An 18,820-nucleotide genomic window follows, 5' to 3' on the forward strand; every position below is an offset into this window, starting at 1 on the left:
TATGCAAGCCATGAAGGGCCGCATTACGGAGGTGGAGACGCGGGTATCCCAGGTAGAGGACACCATCACACCCATGGAAGCTAAACTAACGAAAGTGGCAGGCTCCATGAATGCGTGGAGGCAAAAAGAAGATGACCTGGAAAATAGAATGCGTCGGAATAACATCCGAATTATTGGCCTGCCGAAGCGATCGGAAGGACAACACCTGGAGCAATTCCTAGAAGACTGGCTTAAAACCACTTTGGGCAATGAATTCTCCTCAATCTTTGCGGTGGAAAGGGCTCACAGAGTCCCTACTAGGCCTCTTCCTTCTGGAGCTCCACCTAGACCCTTTCTGGCGCGCATCCTCAACTGCAGGGATAGAGACGTGGCTCTACATCTGGCGCGGCAAAAGAGTCCTATCAAGTTCAACAATGCCACGATCTCGATTTTCCCAGATTTCTCTGTGGAACTCCAGAGACAACGGGCGCAGTTTACGAAGGTCAAAAGACATCTACGGGAGAAGAATGTTGTGTACTCGATGATTTACCCAGCCCGGCTCCGGGTGGTCCACGGGGGTTCTACTTTGTTTTTTACAGACCCGGCGGAGTGGCTGCGATCCCATGGAGGGTCTGCTGAAAAAGAATCCTAATGCATCTATTGCTAGTTGGTATTTTTCTATTAATCCGCTGATTGGAGCTTTACTCGAAGGCGTCCAGGTTACCAACAATACCGGACACTGGACTCAGTGATGGTATCCCCTTGTTTGTTTTGTGATGGGAGTACAGGACTCTGCTCCTATGTTGTTTGTTGTTTATTCACTTTGTTTTTTTTCCGTACTGGTTTTTGGTATTTTTTAGGTTAAAATCGCAGTCAACAACAATTTCAGTCTCTAGGTGATGTCTCTAAATTTTGCCCGGGTAATACTATGCACTATGTTCAGCGGAGTAAAATATGGGGTCGGAGTTAATATGTATAACATGGAATGTGAGGGGAATGAAAATTCCTCGAAAAAAGATCAAGGTCTTCTCACAGGTCAGACATTATCGCCCTCACGTTGTGGCCTTGGTGGAGACGCACCTGACTAGGGATACAGCGCGGTGCATGCAGAAGCCCTGGGTACAATGGTCTGCCCATACATTCCATACCAGCTACTCGAGGGGGGTCTCACTGTTGGTACATAAAGACGTCAGATGGGAAGTGAGGGAGACTCGGAGGGATCCCCCGGGTCGTTTTATTTTTTGTCCATGCATTGATAAACACCAGGAAATATGTGGTCTTATGTATTTATAACCCACCTCCGGCTCGTATATCCATTCTGCAGAAGGCAATGAGTTTTGCCCTTAACTACCCAGACGCAGATGTTATTTGTATGGGCGACTTTAATATGGTCATGAACAACCGCCTTGATAAATTGAGGTTGGATGATGAAGTGACTGGGGGGTCCTCTCCAACGACTACAACCCCGTTGTCATCATTTATGGGGGGTGGCGGGTGGTTGGATTTGTGGAGGGTGCGTCACCCTGAGTTAAGGGAATACACTTGCCACTCATCCACTAAACGCTCTCTATCACGCATAGACTATATATTTGGTTCTGGCGGTCTGGCAATGTGGGTGGCTGATATAGAGCATGGAAGTAGGGGGATCTCAGACCATAGTCCGGTTATCCTTAAACTCAAATATGGGCATGTAAACAATGGGATAGCTTGGAAGTTGAATCATTTCTGGTTAAAACTGATGGGGTCTCCTGACAGAAAGATTGATCAGTTGAATTGCTTCATCGTGTCCCACCCGGAACCCCAAGATATTAATTTATTTTGGGATGCCCTTAAGGCATACCTGAGGGGCTGTTTATCGTCCACGATCTCTTATATTAAGCGGGTGACCGCAAGGGAGGATGACGAGGTGAAGCAACGACTGAAAGACGCAGAGGCAACATATGTATCTAACCAAACTAGCGGGAACAGGATTGAGTGGCTGGCTGCCCAAAGGTTATATACTCAACATGTGGATACTAAATCTAAGCTCAAACTATTCTTCACCAGTCAATCCTATTTCGAATTGGGGAACCAGACGGGCAAATTCTTGGCCTATCTGGTGCACCAACATAGCACCTCTAATACGATATTGCAGATTCGCAGGGTGGACGGCACACTGGTGTCTTCGACCGAGGAGATTCTTGGCTGTTTTCAGGATTACTACAGGTCACTATATGAATCTAAAAGTGACTTTGACACTTTGGGGTGTTTAGACTATTTGTCAGATATATCATCCCCCCCATTAGATTCGGAACAACGAGCCCTTATGGACGTTGTGTTCACCGCAGAGGAGATAGATAATGCTATGACAGACATGGCCTCTGGGAAGGCCCCTAGACCTGATGGGTTCCCTATTGAACTATATAGGAAGTATCGGGATATACTGACGCCACTTTTGGTGAAGGTATTTTGGGGAATATGGGAAGGGAATTCTTTGCCTGAGTCCTTTTATGGGGCTAGTATCATAGCGCTTCGGAAGGAGGGGAAGGACCCTTTAGAATGTGGATCCTATTGTCCCATTTCATTAGTAAATGTGGACTATAAAATTTTCACCAAGATTCTAGCTACCAGACTGAATTCCATTATATTGAATCTCATACATCCAGATCAAACGGGTTTTATGCCTGGTAAAAGTACTTCTATTAACATCAGAAGAGTCCAGTCAATAGTCCAATATAGCTCCCTGGTGCCAGACAACAGATGGGCATTAGCATCGTTAGATGCTGCCAAGGCTTTTGACTCTCTTGAATGGCCTTTCCTCTCCGCATGTTTGCAAAGGTATGGCTTTGGCAATAAATTTATAACATGGATCAAAATATTATACATGAAACCTAAGGCCCGTATTATAATAAATAATTCTATATCTAAGTCTTTCGCATTGCATAGGGGAACCCGTCAAGGTTGCCCTCTTTCCCCGGCTCTCTTCGCCCTTGCGATTGAGGCACTAGCAATACGCATAAGGTCCTTCCCTAATATCCGGGGTATAGATATAGCAGGTCGGGTAGATACCATAGGCCTATATGCCGATGACATGGTGATATTCTTGAATGATGTGGAAGAAACTTTGCCACAGATGATATCCCTTATAGATAGATTCAGTAAATATTCAGGTTTACATATAAATTGGGAAAAGTCTGCACTGTTACCCCTTTCCCATGCCCTGATGCCCCAGCTGGAGGCTCTCTCCTCACTGTCTATTGTATCTAGTTTTAAATATTTGGGCATCCACATCTCTAATAATAGTACGCTTGATCTACAACTTAATGTCCACCCGTTGCTGGAACTAGTTAAAGCTAAATTTGCATCTTGGAGTAGGCTCCCATTATCTGTGGCTGGACGCATTAACCTGATTAAAATGATATTACTCCCTAAATTTGGCTACTCGCTCCAGCATAGTGCGGTAGCGGTGCCCAAGTCCTTTTTTGTCAGTCTTAACTCTCTGGTCACATCCTTTATTTGGGGGAAAACTAGGCCCAAACTTAAAGTGTCTACTTTACAAAGACCAAAGAAGGGAGGTGGGGCGGCGTTGCCAGATTTTTTCCTATACTACTTAGCTGGGCAGGCTAAAGCTTTAAATAACTGGATGCCGGGTAATTGCCTCCCTAATTCTGAAAGCCACCTGCTTCACGCTGCACAAGCGGATTACCCATTAGGTTTCCTTGAATTGGAAAAAACTAATGTTCCACCTCTGTTACCCCTACTACGGCTGGCTCGATTAATATGGAGACAAATCAAGAATGTGATAGGGTTTAAGGATGTTATAGCTGAAATGCCCCTGTGGAGTAATAACTATTTCACCCATCCGCTGTTTTTTGGACCCAGTGTGGCGTTTCTTCAGTGGGAGACTTGTATGACCAGGGGACCTTAAAGTCTTTTGAACAATTGCAGACCACACATGATATTCCGAGATCCCAATTTTTTCGCTATCTGCAGCTGAGATCGGCTCTTCAATCACATATGAGGGACAGGGGTGTGGACCGTACTATTTCGTCTTTACCTCTGATAGGAATTCTTAATTCACAGGGTCCCCAGGGTCTCATATCCTCTTTGTACACATATATGCTGTCAGTAGGGGCAGAATCGGCCATAAGCTCTATTAAGATGAAGTGGGAACAACTCATCCCTGATACGCAAAGAGAGGAGTGGGAGGAGATTCTGGAGTCTCCAATTGGAGTATCACCATCTATTAATAACAGAATGATACAATTGTATATAATAAACCAATCATATTTGACTCCGTTGAGACTTTTTGGATGGGTCGGCTTCAATCATCAGAATGTATGCGATGTCACTCGCCAGATGCTGATTTTATCCATATGGTATGGCAATGTCCCACTATCCTACACTACTGGAAAGAGGTGACTACACTACTGACGTCCCTGGTGCAGGCCCCTGTCCCTCTAGAGCCATTGGTCTGCTTGTTTGGGGTATGGGAGGAGGAGATTTGGGATCGCTATGCTGGGCTCTTCTTGCACGAGACGCTGTTTATGGAGCGGAAGGTGCTGGCACTGAGGTGGATGGGCGGCTCATGTCCTACCCTTAGATTTTGGATCAAGTTGGTAAATTCAATTGTTCCATATGAGTGCACATTATACCAAAACAGGGGATGCCCGGGTAAATTTGAAAAGATCTGGGAGAGGTGGAATTCCTCTCACCTCACTTTGCAAGACTGAGACATCACATGCAACACAATATGATATAGGAAACCAGGCTGCGGAAATATTAGATATTAGTTGATGTAGTGGTAGTTTAGGAGTTTTAGTTAGATCTTACTGTTGCATGATATGACAAGGTTTGTGAAATTGGATTGATATACACGCTGGAAAATGCATAAACAATTATCCTTTACCTATGCTTGCAAGGAAATGTATATATTACCTTGTTTATCTATAAGAGTGTGCAATTTCTTTGTATTATATTTTACTATGGACGGAGACGTGTGCTTTGTATAATGCCTGTTATCATAAGCCATTGTGTATGTTGTACATTCTTTGTACCCTGATGTTTAATAAACGAATTTAAGTGCAAGTGCCCTAGAAAACAGGGCCCACATTTTGCCCCCTAGTATGTAATATTGCCCTGTGAGTGCCCCTTTGACAGTTACAGTAACACGAGTTCCCCTATAACAATAAGTTAATAATGTCCCAAGTCTCCCCCCTTTACAGCTCCTCTATACACAGTATAATGCCCCCTCACTGTATATATACTGACCCCTTAATATCCCCAAACTATTTAATGGCTCCAACACTGTATGATGGCCCTGTCACTATAATCCCCACACTGTATGATGGCCCCCTAGATAGCATTCATATCATAATAACACCAGATAGTCCTCAATATAGTATAATGCACTCCCCATAGGCAGAATCTATAGTATAATGCACTCCCCATAGGCAGAGTCTATAGTATAATGCACTCCCCATAGGCAGCCTCTATATTATAATGCACCCCCATAGGCATTGTAAATATCTTGTGAAACACATCACACAAAACCCACCTTCAGTGGTGGTATGCAACTAAAGTGCTGCAGTGGTGGACAATATTATGGGAAATCGCATATACATAACACAACGAGGGAAAAAAAACACAAATTAAATCCCAAAAATGACAAAAAAAGTATGCAAAAATAATATTTATTTAAATGGACAAGTACACGGAGAGGAGGAGTTACACCTACTGGCACATGTGTAAGAGGACGTCCACTCAGATCAATATATTATTTATGTTGTAGCCAAAGAAGTATTTCAGAGATAAGGGAACAAATAGCAAAAAAGTAGTACATTGCTAAAAGGTTGTCAACATTGTCAAAAGTGAATGGTAGAGCAACATAGAGCAGTACCATAGTTAGAAAATATTGCACATTCCCACAATTGGCCTATTAACACAACATTGGAGCCACTGCACTCATAATAGTAATATGTCAGCATATTACCTAGTATAATAACGGGAGCAGGAGCGGATCTGAGAGCATCCACCTCTGGAGCCCAGTGGCTCCAATATTGTGTTAATAGGCCAATTGTGTGAATGTGCAATATTTTCTAACTATGCTACTGCTCTATGTGGCTCTACCATTCACTTTTGAATGAGACAATACACATGATTGGAATACAAGGCTAGAAGGATACAGCTTATTTGCAAGAAACAGGCTTGATAAACGAGAAGGAGGTGTCGCATTGTATGTTAGAAACGCGTATATCTGCACAGAGATTGAAGCTTCATAGACTGGGAGTTCTGTGGAAACTGTTTGGGTAAGAATACAAGGACAGAACAATGGAAAGGACACCATTGTAGGCATTTACTACAGGCCGCCTGTGCAAGCTGAAGATATGGATGAACTCTTTATGCATCAAATGGCCAAGTTCTCCAAAAAATATGACATAGTTGTCATGGGAGATTTCAACTATCCTGACATTTGTTGGGAATCTCTCTCAGGCAAAACTAACAGGTCAAAGAAATTCTTATCCTCTCTTGCTGACAAATTTATCTTCCAAAAGGTAGGGGAGAAAACAAGGGGAACTGCTACCTTGGATCTAATCCTTATAAAGAGGGAGGAAATGGTTGAGGAGGTAAAAGTGGCTGGGACCCTAGGAGGTAGAGACCATGCTATTTTAGAATTTTGGATAACTAGAGGAGGAAGACCTGTGAAGACTCAGACGTCAAGGTTAGATTTCAGAAAGGCAGATTTTAAGGGATTCAGAAAGAGAATTGGAGGGATCAAATGGCTGGATATCCTTAAGGACAAAAATGTCCAGGAAGGATGGGAAATCTTGAATAATGAAATTCTCAAAGCACAATTGTTAACAATTCCGAAAAGAGGGAAGAATAGGAAGCATTTAAGGAAACCAGGATGGATGAACACAGAACTTAAGCAAATGCTAAAAAGGAAGAAAGAAATGTTTATAAAATGGAAAGAGGGAGGCATATCTAAAGAAGAATATAATGCTGTCAGCAGAACCTGCAGGGCACGAGTCAGATTACTAAAGTTGACAATGAATTGAGGCCTGCAAGAGACATCAAAGCAATAATAAAGGATTTTGGGGATATGTCAAAAGTAAAAGAAAAGTCAAAGATGCTATAGGATTTTTACAGGATGAAAATGATGAAATAGTAAGACAGGAGGTTGAGAAGGCCGAACTTTTAAATTCCTATTTTGCATCTCTTTTCTCTCAGAAAGAAAATGTAACATCAAATGTTCTTCACTGTCCTATTAAGGGAATAGAAGAATCCAGGATATATATAAACAGAAAGATAGTGAGGAAACACTTAGCTAACATAAATGAATTCAAGTCACCAGGTCCAGATGAATTACACCCCAGAGTACTGATAGCAGAAGAAATTTTTGAACCCCTCTCCATAATCTTTGAAAATTCTTGGAGAACAGGAGAAGTCCCAGAAGACTGGAGAAGAGCAAATGTTGTTCCTATCTTCAAAAAGGGGAAGAAGGTGGACCCAGGAAACTATAGGCCTTCTATACCAGGAAAGATCTTTGAACAAATTAAACAACATGTAAGTAAGTACCTGGATAAGAATGAAGTGATTAAACAGAGTCAGCATGGGTTTGTAACTAATAAGTCTTGTCAGACCAAATTAATTTCCTTCTATGACAGAATCACTGACTGGTTGGATCAGGGAAATGCTGTAGATATAGTATATATTGACTTCAGCAAAGCATTTGACAAAGTAGCTCACACAATCCTTATTGAAAAAATGACTAAGTATGGAATGGACAAGGCAACTGTTAGGTGGATTCTTAACTGGCTTAGTGATCGGACCCAAAGCGTAGTCGTAAATGGCTGCACATCCAGTTGGAAGAATGTCGCAAGTCTGGTACCACAGAGATCTGTTCCAGGCCCTGTATTGTTCAACATCTTTATCAACGATTTAGATGAAGAAATTGAGGTTAAACTGATTAAATTTGCTGATGACACAAAGCTAGGAGGGATAGCTAATACTAGAGAAGAGAGAGATGATTCAAAAATATATAAATAAACTGGAGCAGTGGACAGCAACTAACAGAATGGTTTTTAACAGGGAAAAATGCAAAGTACTACATCTGGGCAATAAAAATGAAAAAAGCATATACAGAATGGGAGGCATAGGGCTAAGCAACAGCACATGTGAAAAAGACTTGGGTATGCTAATAAATCACAGACTGAATACGAGTCAACAGTGTGATTCTAGGATGTATTAACAGAAGTATACAGTCTAGATCACGTGAAGTCATTATTGCCCTCTACTCCTCTTTGGTCAGAACTCATCTGGAATACTGTGTCCAGTTTTGGGCTCCACATTTTTAAAAAGACATCAACAAACTGGAGCAAGTTCAGGAAAGAGTGACCAGAATGGTGACCGGTCTGCAAACCCTGTCTTATGAGGAAAGCTTGCAGGATTTGGGAATGTTTAGTTTGCAAAAGAGAAGACTGAGAGGAGACTTAATAGCTGTCTACAAATATCTCAAGGGCTGTCATATTGTAGAAGGATCATCTTTATTCTCATTTGCACAAGGAAGGACTAGAAGCAATGGGATGAAACTGAATGGGAGGAGACACAGATTAGATATTAGGAAAAACTTTTTGACAGAGTGATCAATGAGTAGATCAGGCTGCCACAAGAGGTGGTAAGTTCTCCTTCAATAGAAGTCTTCAAACAGAGGCTGGATAGACATCCGTCTGGGATGATTTAGCGAATCCTGCTTTGAGCAGGGGGTTGGACCAGATGGCCCAGGAGGTCCCTTCCAACTCTACGATTCTATGAATTACTTTGGTTCTCATTTGTTTCAGAATTTCTTTGGATCACGGAATGATGTCTGGCTTTTGGGGAACTTTTGGTCTACTTCCCTTTGTCAGGCAGGTCCTATTTAAGTGATTTCTTGATTGAGAACAGGTTGTGGCAGTAATCAGGCCTGGGTTTGGCCAGGGAATTTGAACTCTGCTTCCCAAAGATGTGATAAACCACAGTTAATTTATGTTTTAAGGGGGAGGCAATCCATTTTTCACACAGGACCCTGTATGTTTGGATTTCTTTTTTCCATTAATAATAAAGATCTTCATTTAAAAACTGCATTTTGTGTTTACTTGTGTTATCGTTGTATAATATTTAAATTTGTTTGGTGATCTGAAACATTTACGGTAAGTGTGACAAATGTGCAAAAGAATAGGAAATCAGGAAGGGGGCAAACACTTTTTTCACTCAACTGTAAGTAGTGTTCTAGGAGATGCATATCTAGACATTATACAATATGCGAAAAAAGGATTATTTATTTTGTATAGTATATAATGTAGAACTAAATAAAAAGGCAAAAATTTACAAGTTTGTAACGTGATCGTATAACTCTAACCTGTCATCAGGATTTTGCTAAGTAAACTACAGGCACTGTCAGTTTGGCGTCATTACACTGATTAAAATGATAACCATGTTGATGAAATCCGCCTTGTGGTTGTTGTTTAATCTGTATTTGCAGTTTTCAGTTAATGATATGCCTGTGCACCGGTGCTGCCTGTGGGCGGTGATTCATGTGGTGCTCTATTCTCATATTCATACTTATGGGCTTAAATGATGGGTCACTGAACCTTCAGTGACCTGCCTCCTACTTTAAACACTGCGATTGCGCAGTTCATATTGTGGTGTTTGGATAGATGCTACTGCGCAAGCACTGCCGCCAGCGCCGTTTTTCCCTGCAGACAGTTTTTTTTCTCCAACAACATGGTGCTGCCAGCGGCGCTTGAGCAATACCATCTATCGGCAAGCAGTAGATGCTACTGTACATGCGCAGTTGGCGGTGCCATAATGCTGTGGTTGAATTTTTTTCTCAAAGACCACAATATGAGCAGCGTAAGTGCAGTATTTAAAATAGGCAGGTCACTCAAGATTTAGTAACCTGTTATTTAAGCCTATAAGTATGAATATGAGAACAGAGCCCAACCCCCCCAGACTGCCCCAAAGCACGAGAATCTCAGTAAATGAAAGCTGAAAATAAAGATTAAACAACAACCACAAGGCGGATTTCATCAACCAAGGTATCATTGTAATCAGTATAATGGTGCCAACCTGACACTGTCTGTAGGTTACTGAGGAAAATACTGATGACAGGTTCACTATAAGTCTATTATAAAACCGGTATATGAAATAAAGATAAAATAAAATGTAAAAGATCTCCAGTTGGTCAAAATAACCATGTAAAGTGGTTAAAAAAGTGTCAGGTTCCTATGTGTAAAAAATTAATGAAAGCGAATATTTAGTATAGTCACAGTATGCATATATATATATATATATATGTTATAAAAATAGTAAGTAGCACAAGGAACTAGAGATGTGCGGCATAGTCATAAATGTGTATAGAACCAGCAATATATCACAATATATAAATAAATTTGCAGCATAACATAGGTAAAACATATATCAAAACCCAAGTGGACACATGCCCAGCACTCAGAGCAGGGGTCACTGCATACTGTGACTATACTAGATATTCAATTGAATTAATTTTTTACACTTTGGCACATGACACTTTTTTTTTTACTACCTTACATGGTTGTTATTTTGAACAACTGGAGATCTTTTACATTTTATTTTTGTATTTTTATCTTTATTTCATATACCGGTTTTGTAAAACACTTACACATTACACACTCCTATTTTTAGCTTTTTATTTAATTCTATATACAAAATAACACAAAATAAAAAATAATACTTTTTTCCTCATATTGTTTAATGTGTAGATATGTATCAACTAGAACACTATTTATATGCAGTAATATGTACCTTAGTTGTACAGACTACATTCTGACTCACTCAGTCACAATCGTGTGCACTCATTCCATTGATTTATTACTAGACAGCAATTTCTCCATCCACTTAACATAACAATGCAGCTATAGATACGCTTTGCATCCTTTCACCTTGGGCTTTTACATTTTTGCAGATGTTCCCCCTTTATTGTTAATTTTTGTATTATTTTATAAACATTATATGGATTTTGAATGTATATTTAGTTATGTGTAATTTTCATACGAGTACATGTCCGTTCTGGACACACAATAAGGATTGTACAATGTTAGTTCATTGATTGACATTGATTTCAGATTTGGTGTTGCATCTTTCTAGTGTTAGTCTCTGTACATCAACCCCATTCTTTCTCAATAAGCATCCGTAATCTGATCCCGCAGTGAACTGGTAGTTTGTCTAGTTTTTAGAAAAATTAATGTTATCAATTGGGAGTAGGAGCAGAAGTGTGTCATATTTAGAGAAATATTTATTTGATAAGATGTTTTACGTTACTTATATTTGGGTATACTTTTGGGTGTTATAAAGTTTACTAAAACTACAGTGACCATTGACAGTGAGTGACTACTATTGTCTTTTTATACGAAAAATGTAAATTTGTTTGGTAATGCAGGATCCATCCCAACAACAACGTAAAGATCATTTTGGTGTACATACCATGTTTAATATGCATAGGAACTATCCCAATTCCAACTACCGAAATTTTTAGTGGATGCTTCAACATTCTGCCAGCACCATAGATGATGGAACTTACCCTCACTACCCAGCATGCATTGTTCAATGACTTGTCTGCCTAAAACTGAAAGCCCACCTCTCTGCTATGTCTCTGCAGTTTGTCAGACAAGGAAAATGCACAAAGATCTGCCACCACTTCCTGCCATCCACCCTGGGCAGTAATCAGCAAGTTAAATGAAAGTGAGACACCAAGTGCCCAACACTTTGGAGTACCGTAATTTTAAAACTTTTTTTTTTTTAAATAAAGTGATTTGCAAAATGCCTATTTAGCACATTATTCATTAAAATAGATAAAGTTTGAAACTACATTACAGTGACCAATTTATGCAGTTGCCTCCCTGTATGAAGTCCTAAATATTTTCTGCACTATTTTAATACCAGCCACGTTCAAAGCAACTGACTTGGTTCCCTTGCCAGATTGAGTTACAGCCTGAAACAGTCAAGTATTTATCCATAGTTAATTCTTATATCAAGTATTATTTTCCCTTTTTTGCTGGTAGATGGTGAGAAGCATCATGTACAGTATATTTATTTTGAATTATGGACATTTTTATTTATAAAATGTGATATATTAAAATTATATACAATTTTTTGTGTAAATATACACACTCTTTATACTATTCCTTATAATAAATATATCCAGTTGGCATCAAATTTTTTTTTTTTAATATACAAGATGAGACTGTTACAGGGAGATTCACCATTACCTAACAATCACCTATAATTTTGTAATAAAACCGCATTACCTCTGGTGCAGAATGGACCTTCGTAGCCGGTTCCATTACAATCGCAGATGTAGTGGCTATATCTCTCTACACAGCGCGCTCCGTTCTGACATTCCATCTGTGGATTTTCACAATAGCCAGTGCAATTGGTTCTCACTCCTATAGTTTCATTGGCCTTGCCTTCTAAATCTAGTGTCACTCCGTTCATTCGAACTCCGCGAAGACATCCAATGTAAGGTTTCATCTTGTAGTCTGCTGACCCTTTTAAATTGAATGAACACTAAAGTGCGTGAGAGGTTAGTGATCACAGTCACCTTTTCTAGTCATTATTATTATTATTGTGCATTTGCATAGCGCCATTTATTCCATGGCGCTTTACATGTGAAAAGGGAAATATAGACAAGTATAATAAACATGTGTAAGACAAGGGACACACAAGTACATAAGGAGAGGGGACCCTGCCCGCGAGGGCTCACAGTCTACAGGGATGGGTGAGGATACAGTAGGAGAGGGTAGAGCAGGTCATGCGGTGGTTCAGTAGACCGAGGATCATTGCAGGCTGTAGGCTTGTCGGAACAAGTGGGTCTTCAGGTTCTTCTTGAAGGTTTCCGTTGATGGTGAGAGTCTGATGTGTTGCGGCAGAGAGTTCCAGAGCATGGGGGAAGGACGGGAGAAGTCTTGTATGCGGTTGTGGGAAGAAGAGATAAGGGGAGAGTAGAGAAGGAGATCTTGAGATGATCGAAGGTTGCGTGCGGGTAGGTACCTGGAGACCATGTCACGGATGTATGGAGGAGACAGGATGTGGATGGCTTTGTATGTCATGGTTAGGGTTTTGAATTGGAGCCTCTGGGCAATAGGAAGCCAGTGAAGGGCCTGGCATAGGGGGAGGCTGGGGAGTAGCGGGGAGACAGGTGGATTAGTTGAGCAGCAGAGTGTAGGATGGACTGGAGTAGTGACAGAGTGCTAGAGGGGAGGCCAGAGAGGAAGAGGTTGCAGTAGTCGAGGCGGGAGATAACAGCATGCACTAGTGTTTTAGTGGTTTTGTGGTTGAGGAATGAGCGGATCCGAGAGATAGTTTTGAGTTTGAGGCGGCAGAAGGAGGCGAGGGCTTGGATATGTGGTTTGAAAGAGAGCGCAGAGTCGAGGATCACCCCAAGGCACCGAGCATGCGGGACTGGGGAAACAGAGCAGCCATTGACATTGATGGATAGGTCTGGTGGAGGGGTAGAGTGAGATGGGGGAAAGATGATGTTTTGTCCATGTTCAGTTTGAGAAAGCGAGCAGAGAAGAAGGCTGAGATAGCAGACAGACATTGTGGGATTTCGATCAGTAAGGAGGTTCGGTTCGGTCCAGATAGGTAAATCTGCGTGTCATCAGCATAGATGTGATACTGCAAACCGTGGGATTCTATGAGCTGTCCCAAGCCGAAGGTATAGATGGAGAATAGTAGGGGTCCTAGGACAGAGCCTTGAGGAACACCTACAGACAGAGGGGGCGAGGTGAGGAGGTGGTGTGTGAGAGGGAGACACTGAATGTTCGGTCTGTTAGATATGATGAGATCCAGGATAGGGCCAAGTCTGTGATGCCAAGAGATGAGAGAATCTGTAGCAGGAGGGAATGGTCCACGGTGTCGAAGGCAGAGGACAGGTCCAGGAGAAGGAGGACAAAGTAGTGTCGCTTGCTCTTGGTGGTTAGTAAGTCGTTAGTGACTTTAGTTAGGGCAGTTTCAGTTGAGTGATGCGTTCGGAAGCCAGATTGTAACCGTTCAAAGAGGGAACAGGAGGAGAGGTGGGAGGACCGTTCAAGATATACATGCTGTTCCAGTAGTTTTGAGGCGTAAGGTAGAAGAGATATCGGGCGATAGACACAGAGGATGGGTCAAGGGAGGGCTTTTTGAGGATGGGTGTGATTGAGGCATGTTTGAAGGATGAGGGAAAGACACCATTTGTAAGTGAAAAGTTGAAGAGGTGTGTTAGAGATGGGATTAAAGACTGTGGCCAAGTTAGGGATGAGGTGGGACGGGAGTGGGTCGAAGGGCACAAGTGGTGAGGTGTGATCTTGACAGAAGGGTGGAGAGCTGATCTTCTGTCATGGTGAAGAAGCTGGCTTTTGCAGAACAGGGCTGAGCAGCTAAGAGGGGCATTGGGGGCTGCGGGCCAAAGTTTTGTCTGATCGTATCGATCTTCTGCTTAAAGAAGGAGGCAAAGTCTTCAGCAGAAATGAGAGGAGAGGGAGGAGGTGCTGTGGGACGGAGTAGAGAATTGAAAGTGTTGAAGAGCTGTTTACGGTTGTGAGACAGGGAGGATATGAGAGATGCAAAGTAAGTTTGTTTTGCGGCAGAAAGCATGGACTTAAAGCTGGCAAGGGACTGCTTGTATGCGCTGAAGTGCTCAGTAGAATGGTTTCTCTTCCATCTCCGCTCAGCGGCCCTGGAAACTCGTCTCAGTTCTTTGGTCAGGCTGGTCAGCCAGGGCTGCCTGTTGATTGTTCGAGTTTTGCTCTGCATGAGGGGGGCAGCCGAATCAAGTGTTGCTGTTATTGTGGTGTTATAAAAAGTGGCAGCAGCGTCTGTGTCATGAAGGGAAGCTATGTCTGTAAGAGGGAGAAGTGTTATGATTGAGTCACCGTAGGAGGCAAAAACAGAAATGCTAGCTAGTCCTGAAAACCAGAGAAGTTGGCAACTATCAGATTGCAGACCCCTGAACCTATCAACACAACTACCAGTAGCCGTGGGGGGTTCCTACGATGACCTAGACCCCTCGATCACAGCCGGAGAGATACATAGGCCTAAAGAAGGAAAGGGGAAATCTAACTGCCCCAGAGCAGACCCCAAAGCAATAGGCAGCCCCCCACATATAATGACGGTGAAGCAAGATGAAAACACTTACACAGACAGAAAGACAGGCTGAGCAAAGACGGGGCCCAAAAACTACCTAGATAGGAATGGATAGGAAGGCTGCTGTCTGCAATCTGCCAAAACCCTATCAGAGACAAAAGCCAACAAGCTGATATAAAAATGGCCCTGAAGCAACTAAGCTTCAAAAACTAAATCAGCACTCAGGTACTTTCAGAAGACAGAGCTCTAGGAACACTGCACACTCCAGCAGGGAGTGGCAGAATCCAAAAAGCAAGAAAAAACAAAAACAAATCTTAGATGCAAAAAGGCAAAACAGAAAACTTAGCTTTAGGAGAGCAGGAATCAGACTGGTGTCCAAGAGTCCACAGAGAAATCACCCGCAGGGCAGAAAGGGCGTAGGCTGCCTTAAATCCAGTCAGTGACTCCACTCAGCCAATCGTCTTCATTAGTCCCAGGTGCCTGATAATCAGGCTCACTACCTTCCTTCACTAGAATAGGGAGTTCACCAGGCCTCAGTGACGGAGGGGAAAATGAACTCACAACAGAGAGGGGACTCAGAGTGATTGTAAATTGAGTTGAGATTCCTGCGAGGGTGAGTGGGCTTATGAAGCGGGGATTGCGGAGTAGGAGAGGAGAGGGAAGAGAATGTCAGTAGGTTGTGGTCAGACAGGGGGAGGGGTGAGTTATTGAGATTAGCAAGGGAACAGAGATGGGTGAAGATAAGGTCCAGCGTGTGACCATCTTTATGAGTGGCCGCAGAGGACCATTGAGTGAGGCCGAGGGAAGCCGTGAGCGATAGAAGTTTAGAGGCAGCCGGGGTGGAAGTGTCAATGGGATGTTGAAGTCGCCCATGATGATGGTGGGGATGTCAGCAGAAAGGAAATGGAGTAGCCAGGTGGTGAAGTGGTCGAGAAAGGTGGAGATGGCTAGTTCTGGAGGGCGGTAGATGACAGCCAGTTGGAGGATGGAGGGGGAATAGATGCGGACGAAGTGCACCTCGAACGAGGGAAGAGTAGCGGAGGGTGGCAGAGGAATTAGGGTAAAGGAGCATGTTGTCTTGTTGGAGTCATGTTGGGCTTTGTTTACAATTCTTTTTTTATAGACTTTAGTAAAATAGATCCTTATTTAAAGAAGTTGTCTATGATATGATCAGGAACCATACTAATCTTGCCTAGAGGTTGTGTCCGATATTGCAGCTCAGCACCATTCATTTGCATAGAACTGATCGGCCGTGCTAGACTCTACAGAAATTGAGCCGTTTTTTATCTCATTTTGAATGGCCTCTTTCATAAAAGCTTTGTGAAAAAAAAGCAGCGTTTCTTTCTAATCCCGGCCAAACTCTTTAAATAACCATTTTATGTCCTCATAATTATACATTTTTTCTCAGATACATAGACCAATTCTACCTTTTACTCACCTACAGTGAGGAAACGATCATATGAAGTGTTGAGATATGTCTGGAGGGGAAAGTTGCGTATCACCCAAGGCATTCTGTCCACCTTGAGACGAGCAAGTTTCACGTTCATTTCAGCTTTCACCTCATGCCATTCATTGTCATTTAGAGGAAAAGGGTATTTCACGGTAACATTTTCATGACCATTCCCAATATCGTAGATGAAAACCAAATCTCTTGTTGCTGGAGTACAAAAGAAAATTACCAGACTTTAAGCTTGTGCCAAGCTTGTGTTAACTCACATAAAACGTAAATGTATTACTGGCCGGCGGCTCTCCCTACCTAAGCATGACAGCTGCATAGAAATACAGCTTCACGATTGGGTAGGGAGAGCTGCTGGACAGTCCCTGCACTGCGTTCCTATCTTTGTCTGATTTATATGGCTGTATGACTGCGTCCTAATGCAGACTTATTCTTTATTCTGTAAGGGTATGTGCACACGTAGTTTTTAGTCTCTGCGGATTTTGTAGAGAAAACCGCAGGAAATCCGCAGGACAAAGTGCTGCAGTTTTTCTGCGGTTTATCTGCGGATTATCTGCGTTTTTTCTGCGGTTTTGCCCTGCGGTTTTACACCTCATAATGGATGAGGTGTAAAACCGCAGCGTTTCTGCACCAAACAATTGACATGCTGCGGATTGTTAACCGCAGCAAAACCGCGCGGAAAAAAACGCAGCATGTGCACAGCTTTTTTTTATTTCCATAGGAAATAAAGGTACTGTACAACGCAGCAGAATCTGCTGCGTTTCTGCAGAGCCAAAAACGCTGCAGAAACGCAGCAGAATCCGCAGCGTGTGCACATACCCTAATGGAGTCTTTAATCTGTAGCTATCAGTAAAATATCATGAGCTGATTGACAAACCGTAGACTGACTTTAGACACTTTTTAGGCAAAAAAACCTTTTAACACCTAGACTGGTCAGAGCTACCAGGAACGTACTTACTATTCAACTCAATCCTGATAAAGATTTTGAAGTCGCTTGCCATGTTTTCAAGAAATGTTCCAGATAGGGAAGTTGTTTTGAAGTAGAAAGAGATGTCCATACTCTGGTCTGGCTGGAAAGTTGGGTAAATGAGGCTGGCGGGTTTCATAAATGTCACTGTGTTCCAGCTATTTTCTGTTGTCAGATGAGGAGAAAACATTATGCAAAACATACTGTTCATAACAGGGACAGGCGTGTGTCCTTAGTGGTATCTTCTCAGTACGAATAAAATAGATACTACTAAGATTCTAAGGTTTTCATTTTACACCTTCAAAAAAGCAGAATGTCAAAATAATTTTTTTAAAATAGCCATGAATCCACCATGCTCCTAAGCTTTAAAACTTTTTACCATAAACCTAAATAAATAAATTTATAGGAAAGTGGCCATCCCCTTTAAAATTATTAGAACAATTGAAAATTGAAAGATTGGGAATAGGCAACTCTTACTGTCTCCGTAACAACGTAGAGGTCCAACAGAAAACCAAGCCTCGGAGTCGGAACGGTTTGTATCGCCCACAACAACTTGGGTCACTGGTAGATGATCACGGAAAGTCAGTAATCCTTTGTCATATCTCCTAAGATAATTCACAAAAAAAAACATTCACTAGTATATTATATCATATATGTTGTTTTTCTTTTTCTTTATATACAGTCATATGTAAAAGTTTGGGCACCCCTATTAATGTTAACCTTTTTTCTTTATAACAATTTTGGTTTTTGCAACAGCTATTTCAGTTTCATATATCTAATAACTGATGGACTTAGTTATATTTCTGGATTCAAATGAGGTTTATTGTGCTAACAGAAAATATGCAATCTGCATTTTAACAAAATTTGACTAGTGCAAAAGTATGGGCACCTCAACATAAAAGTGACATTAATATTATGTAGATCCTCCTTTTGCAAAAATAACGGTCTCTAGTCGCTTCCTGTAGCTATTAATGAGTTCCTGGATCCTGAATGAAGGTATTTGTGACCATTCCTGTTTACAAACCAATTCCAGTTCAGTTAAGTTTGATGGTCGCCGAGCATGGACAGCCCGCTTCAAATCATCCCACAGATGTTCAATGATATTCAGGTCTGGGGACTGGGATGGGCATTCCAGAACATTGTAATTGTTCCTCTGCATGAATGCCTGAGTAGATTTGGAGCGGTGTTTTGGATCATTGTCTTGCTGAATTATCCATCCCCTGCGTAACTTCAACTTCGTCACTGATTCTTGCACATTATTGTCAAGAATCTGCTGATACTGAGTTGAATCCATGTGACCC

At 41.9% G+C, this 18,820-nt stretch overlaps 1 protein-coding gene across 1 annotated transcript in view; it reads right to left on the reverse strand.

Annotated features, from left to right (window-relative positions):
* The window catches only part of CNTNAP1 (contactin associated protein 1), a 205,859-nt gene that overhangs the window by 30,741 nt on the left and 156,298 nt on the right, over window positions 1-18,820 (reverse strand). Inside the window, exons 15-18 of the mRNA XM_073572312.1 lie at window positions 17,997-18,124; window positions 17,511-17,684; window positions 16,535-16,753; window positions 12,282-12,521 (exon numbers count right to left, since the gene is read on the reverse strand). Coding sequence (XP_073428413.1) covers window positions 12,282-12,521; window positions 16,535-16,753; window positions 17,511-17,684; window positions 17,997-18,124 — 761 coding nt within the window. The remainder of the gene's footprint in view (window positions 1-12,281; window positions 12,522-16,534; window positions 16,754-17,510; window positions 17,685-17,996; window positions 18,125-18,820) is intronic.

The sequence above is a fragment of the Dendrobates tinctorius genome, unplaced genomic scaffold (assembly GCF_039654945.1).
Source record: "Dendrobates tinctorius isolate UK_male_01 unplaced genomic scaffold, ASM3965494v1 ptg000032l, whole genome shotgun sequence".
Lineage (NCBI taxonomy): Eukaryota > Metazoa > Chordata > Amphibia > Anura > Dendrobatidae > Dendrobates > Dendrobates tinctorius.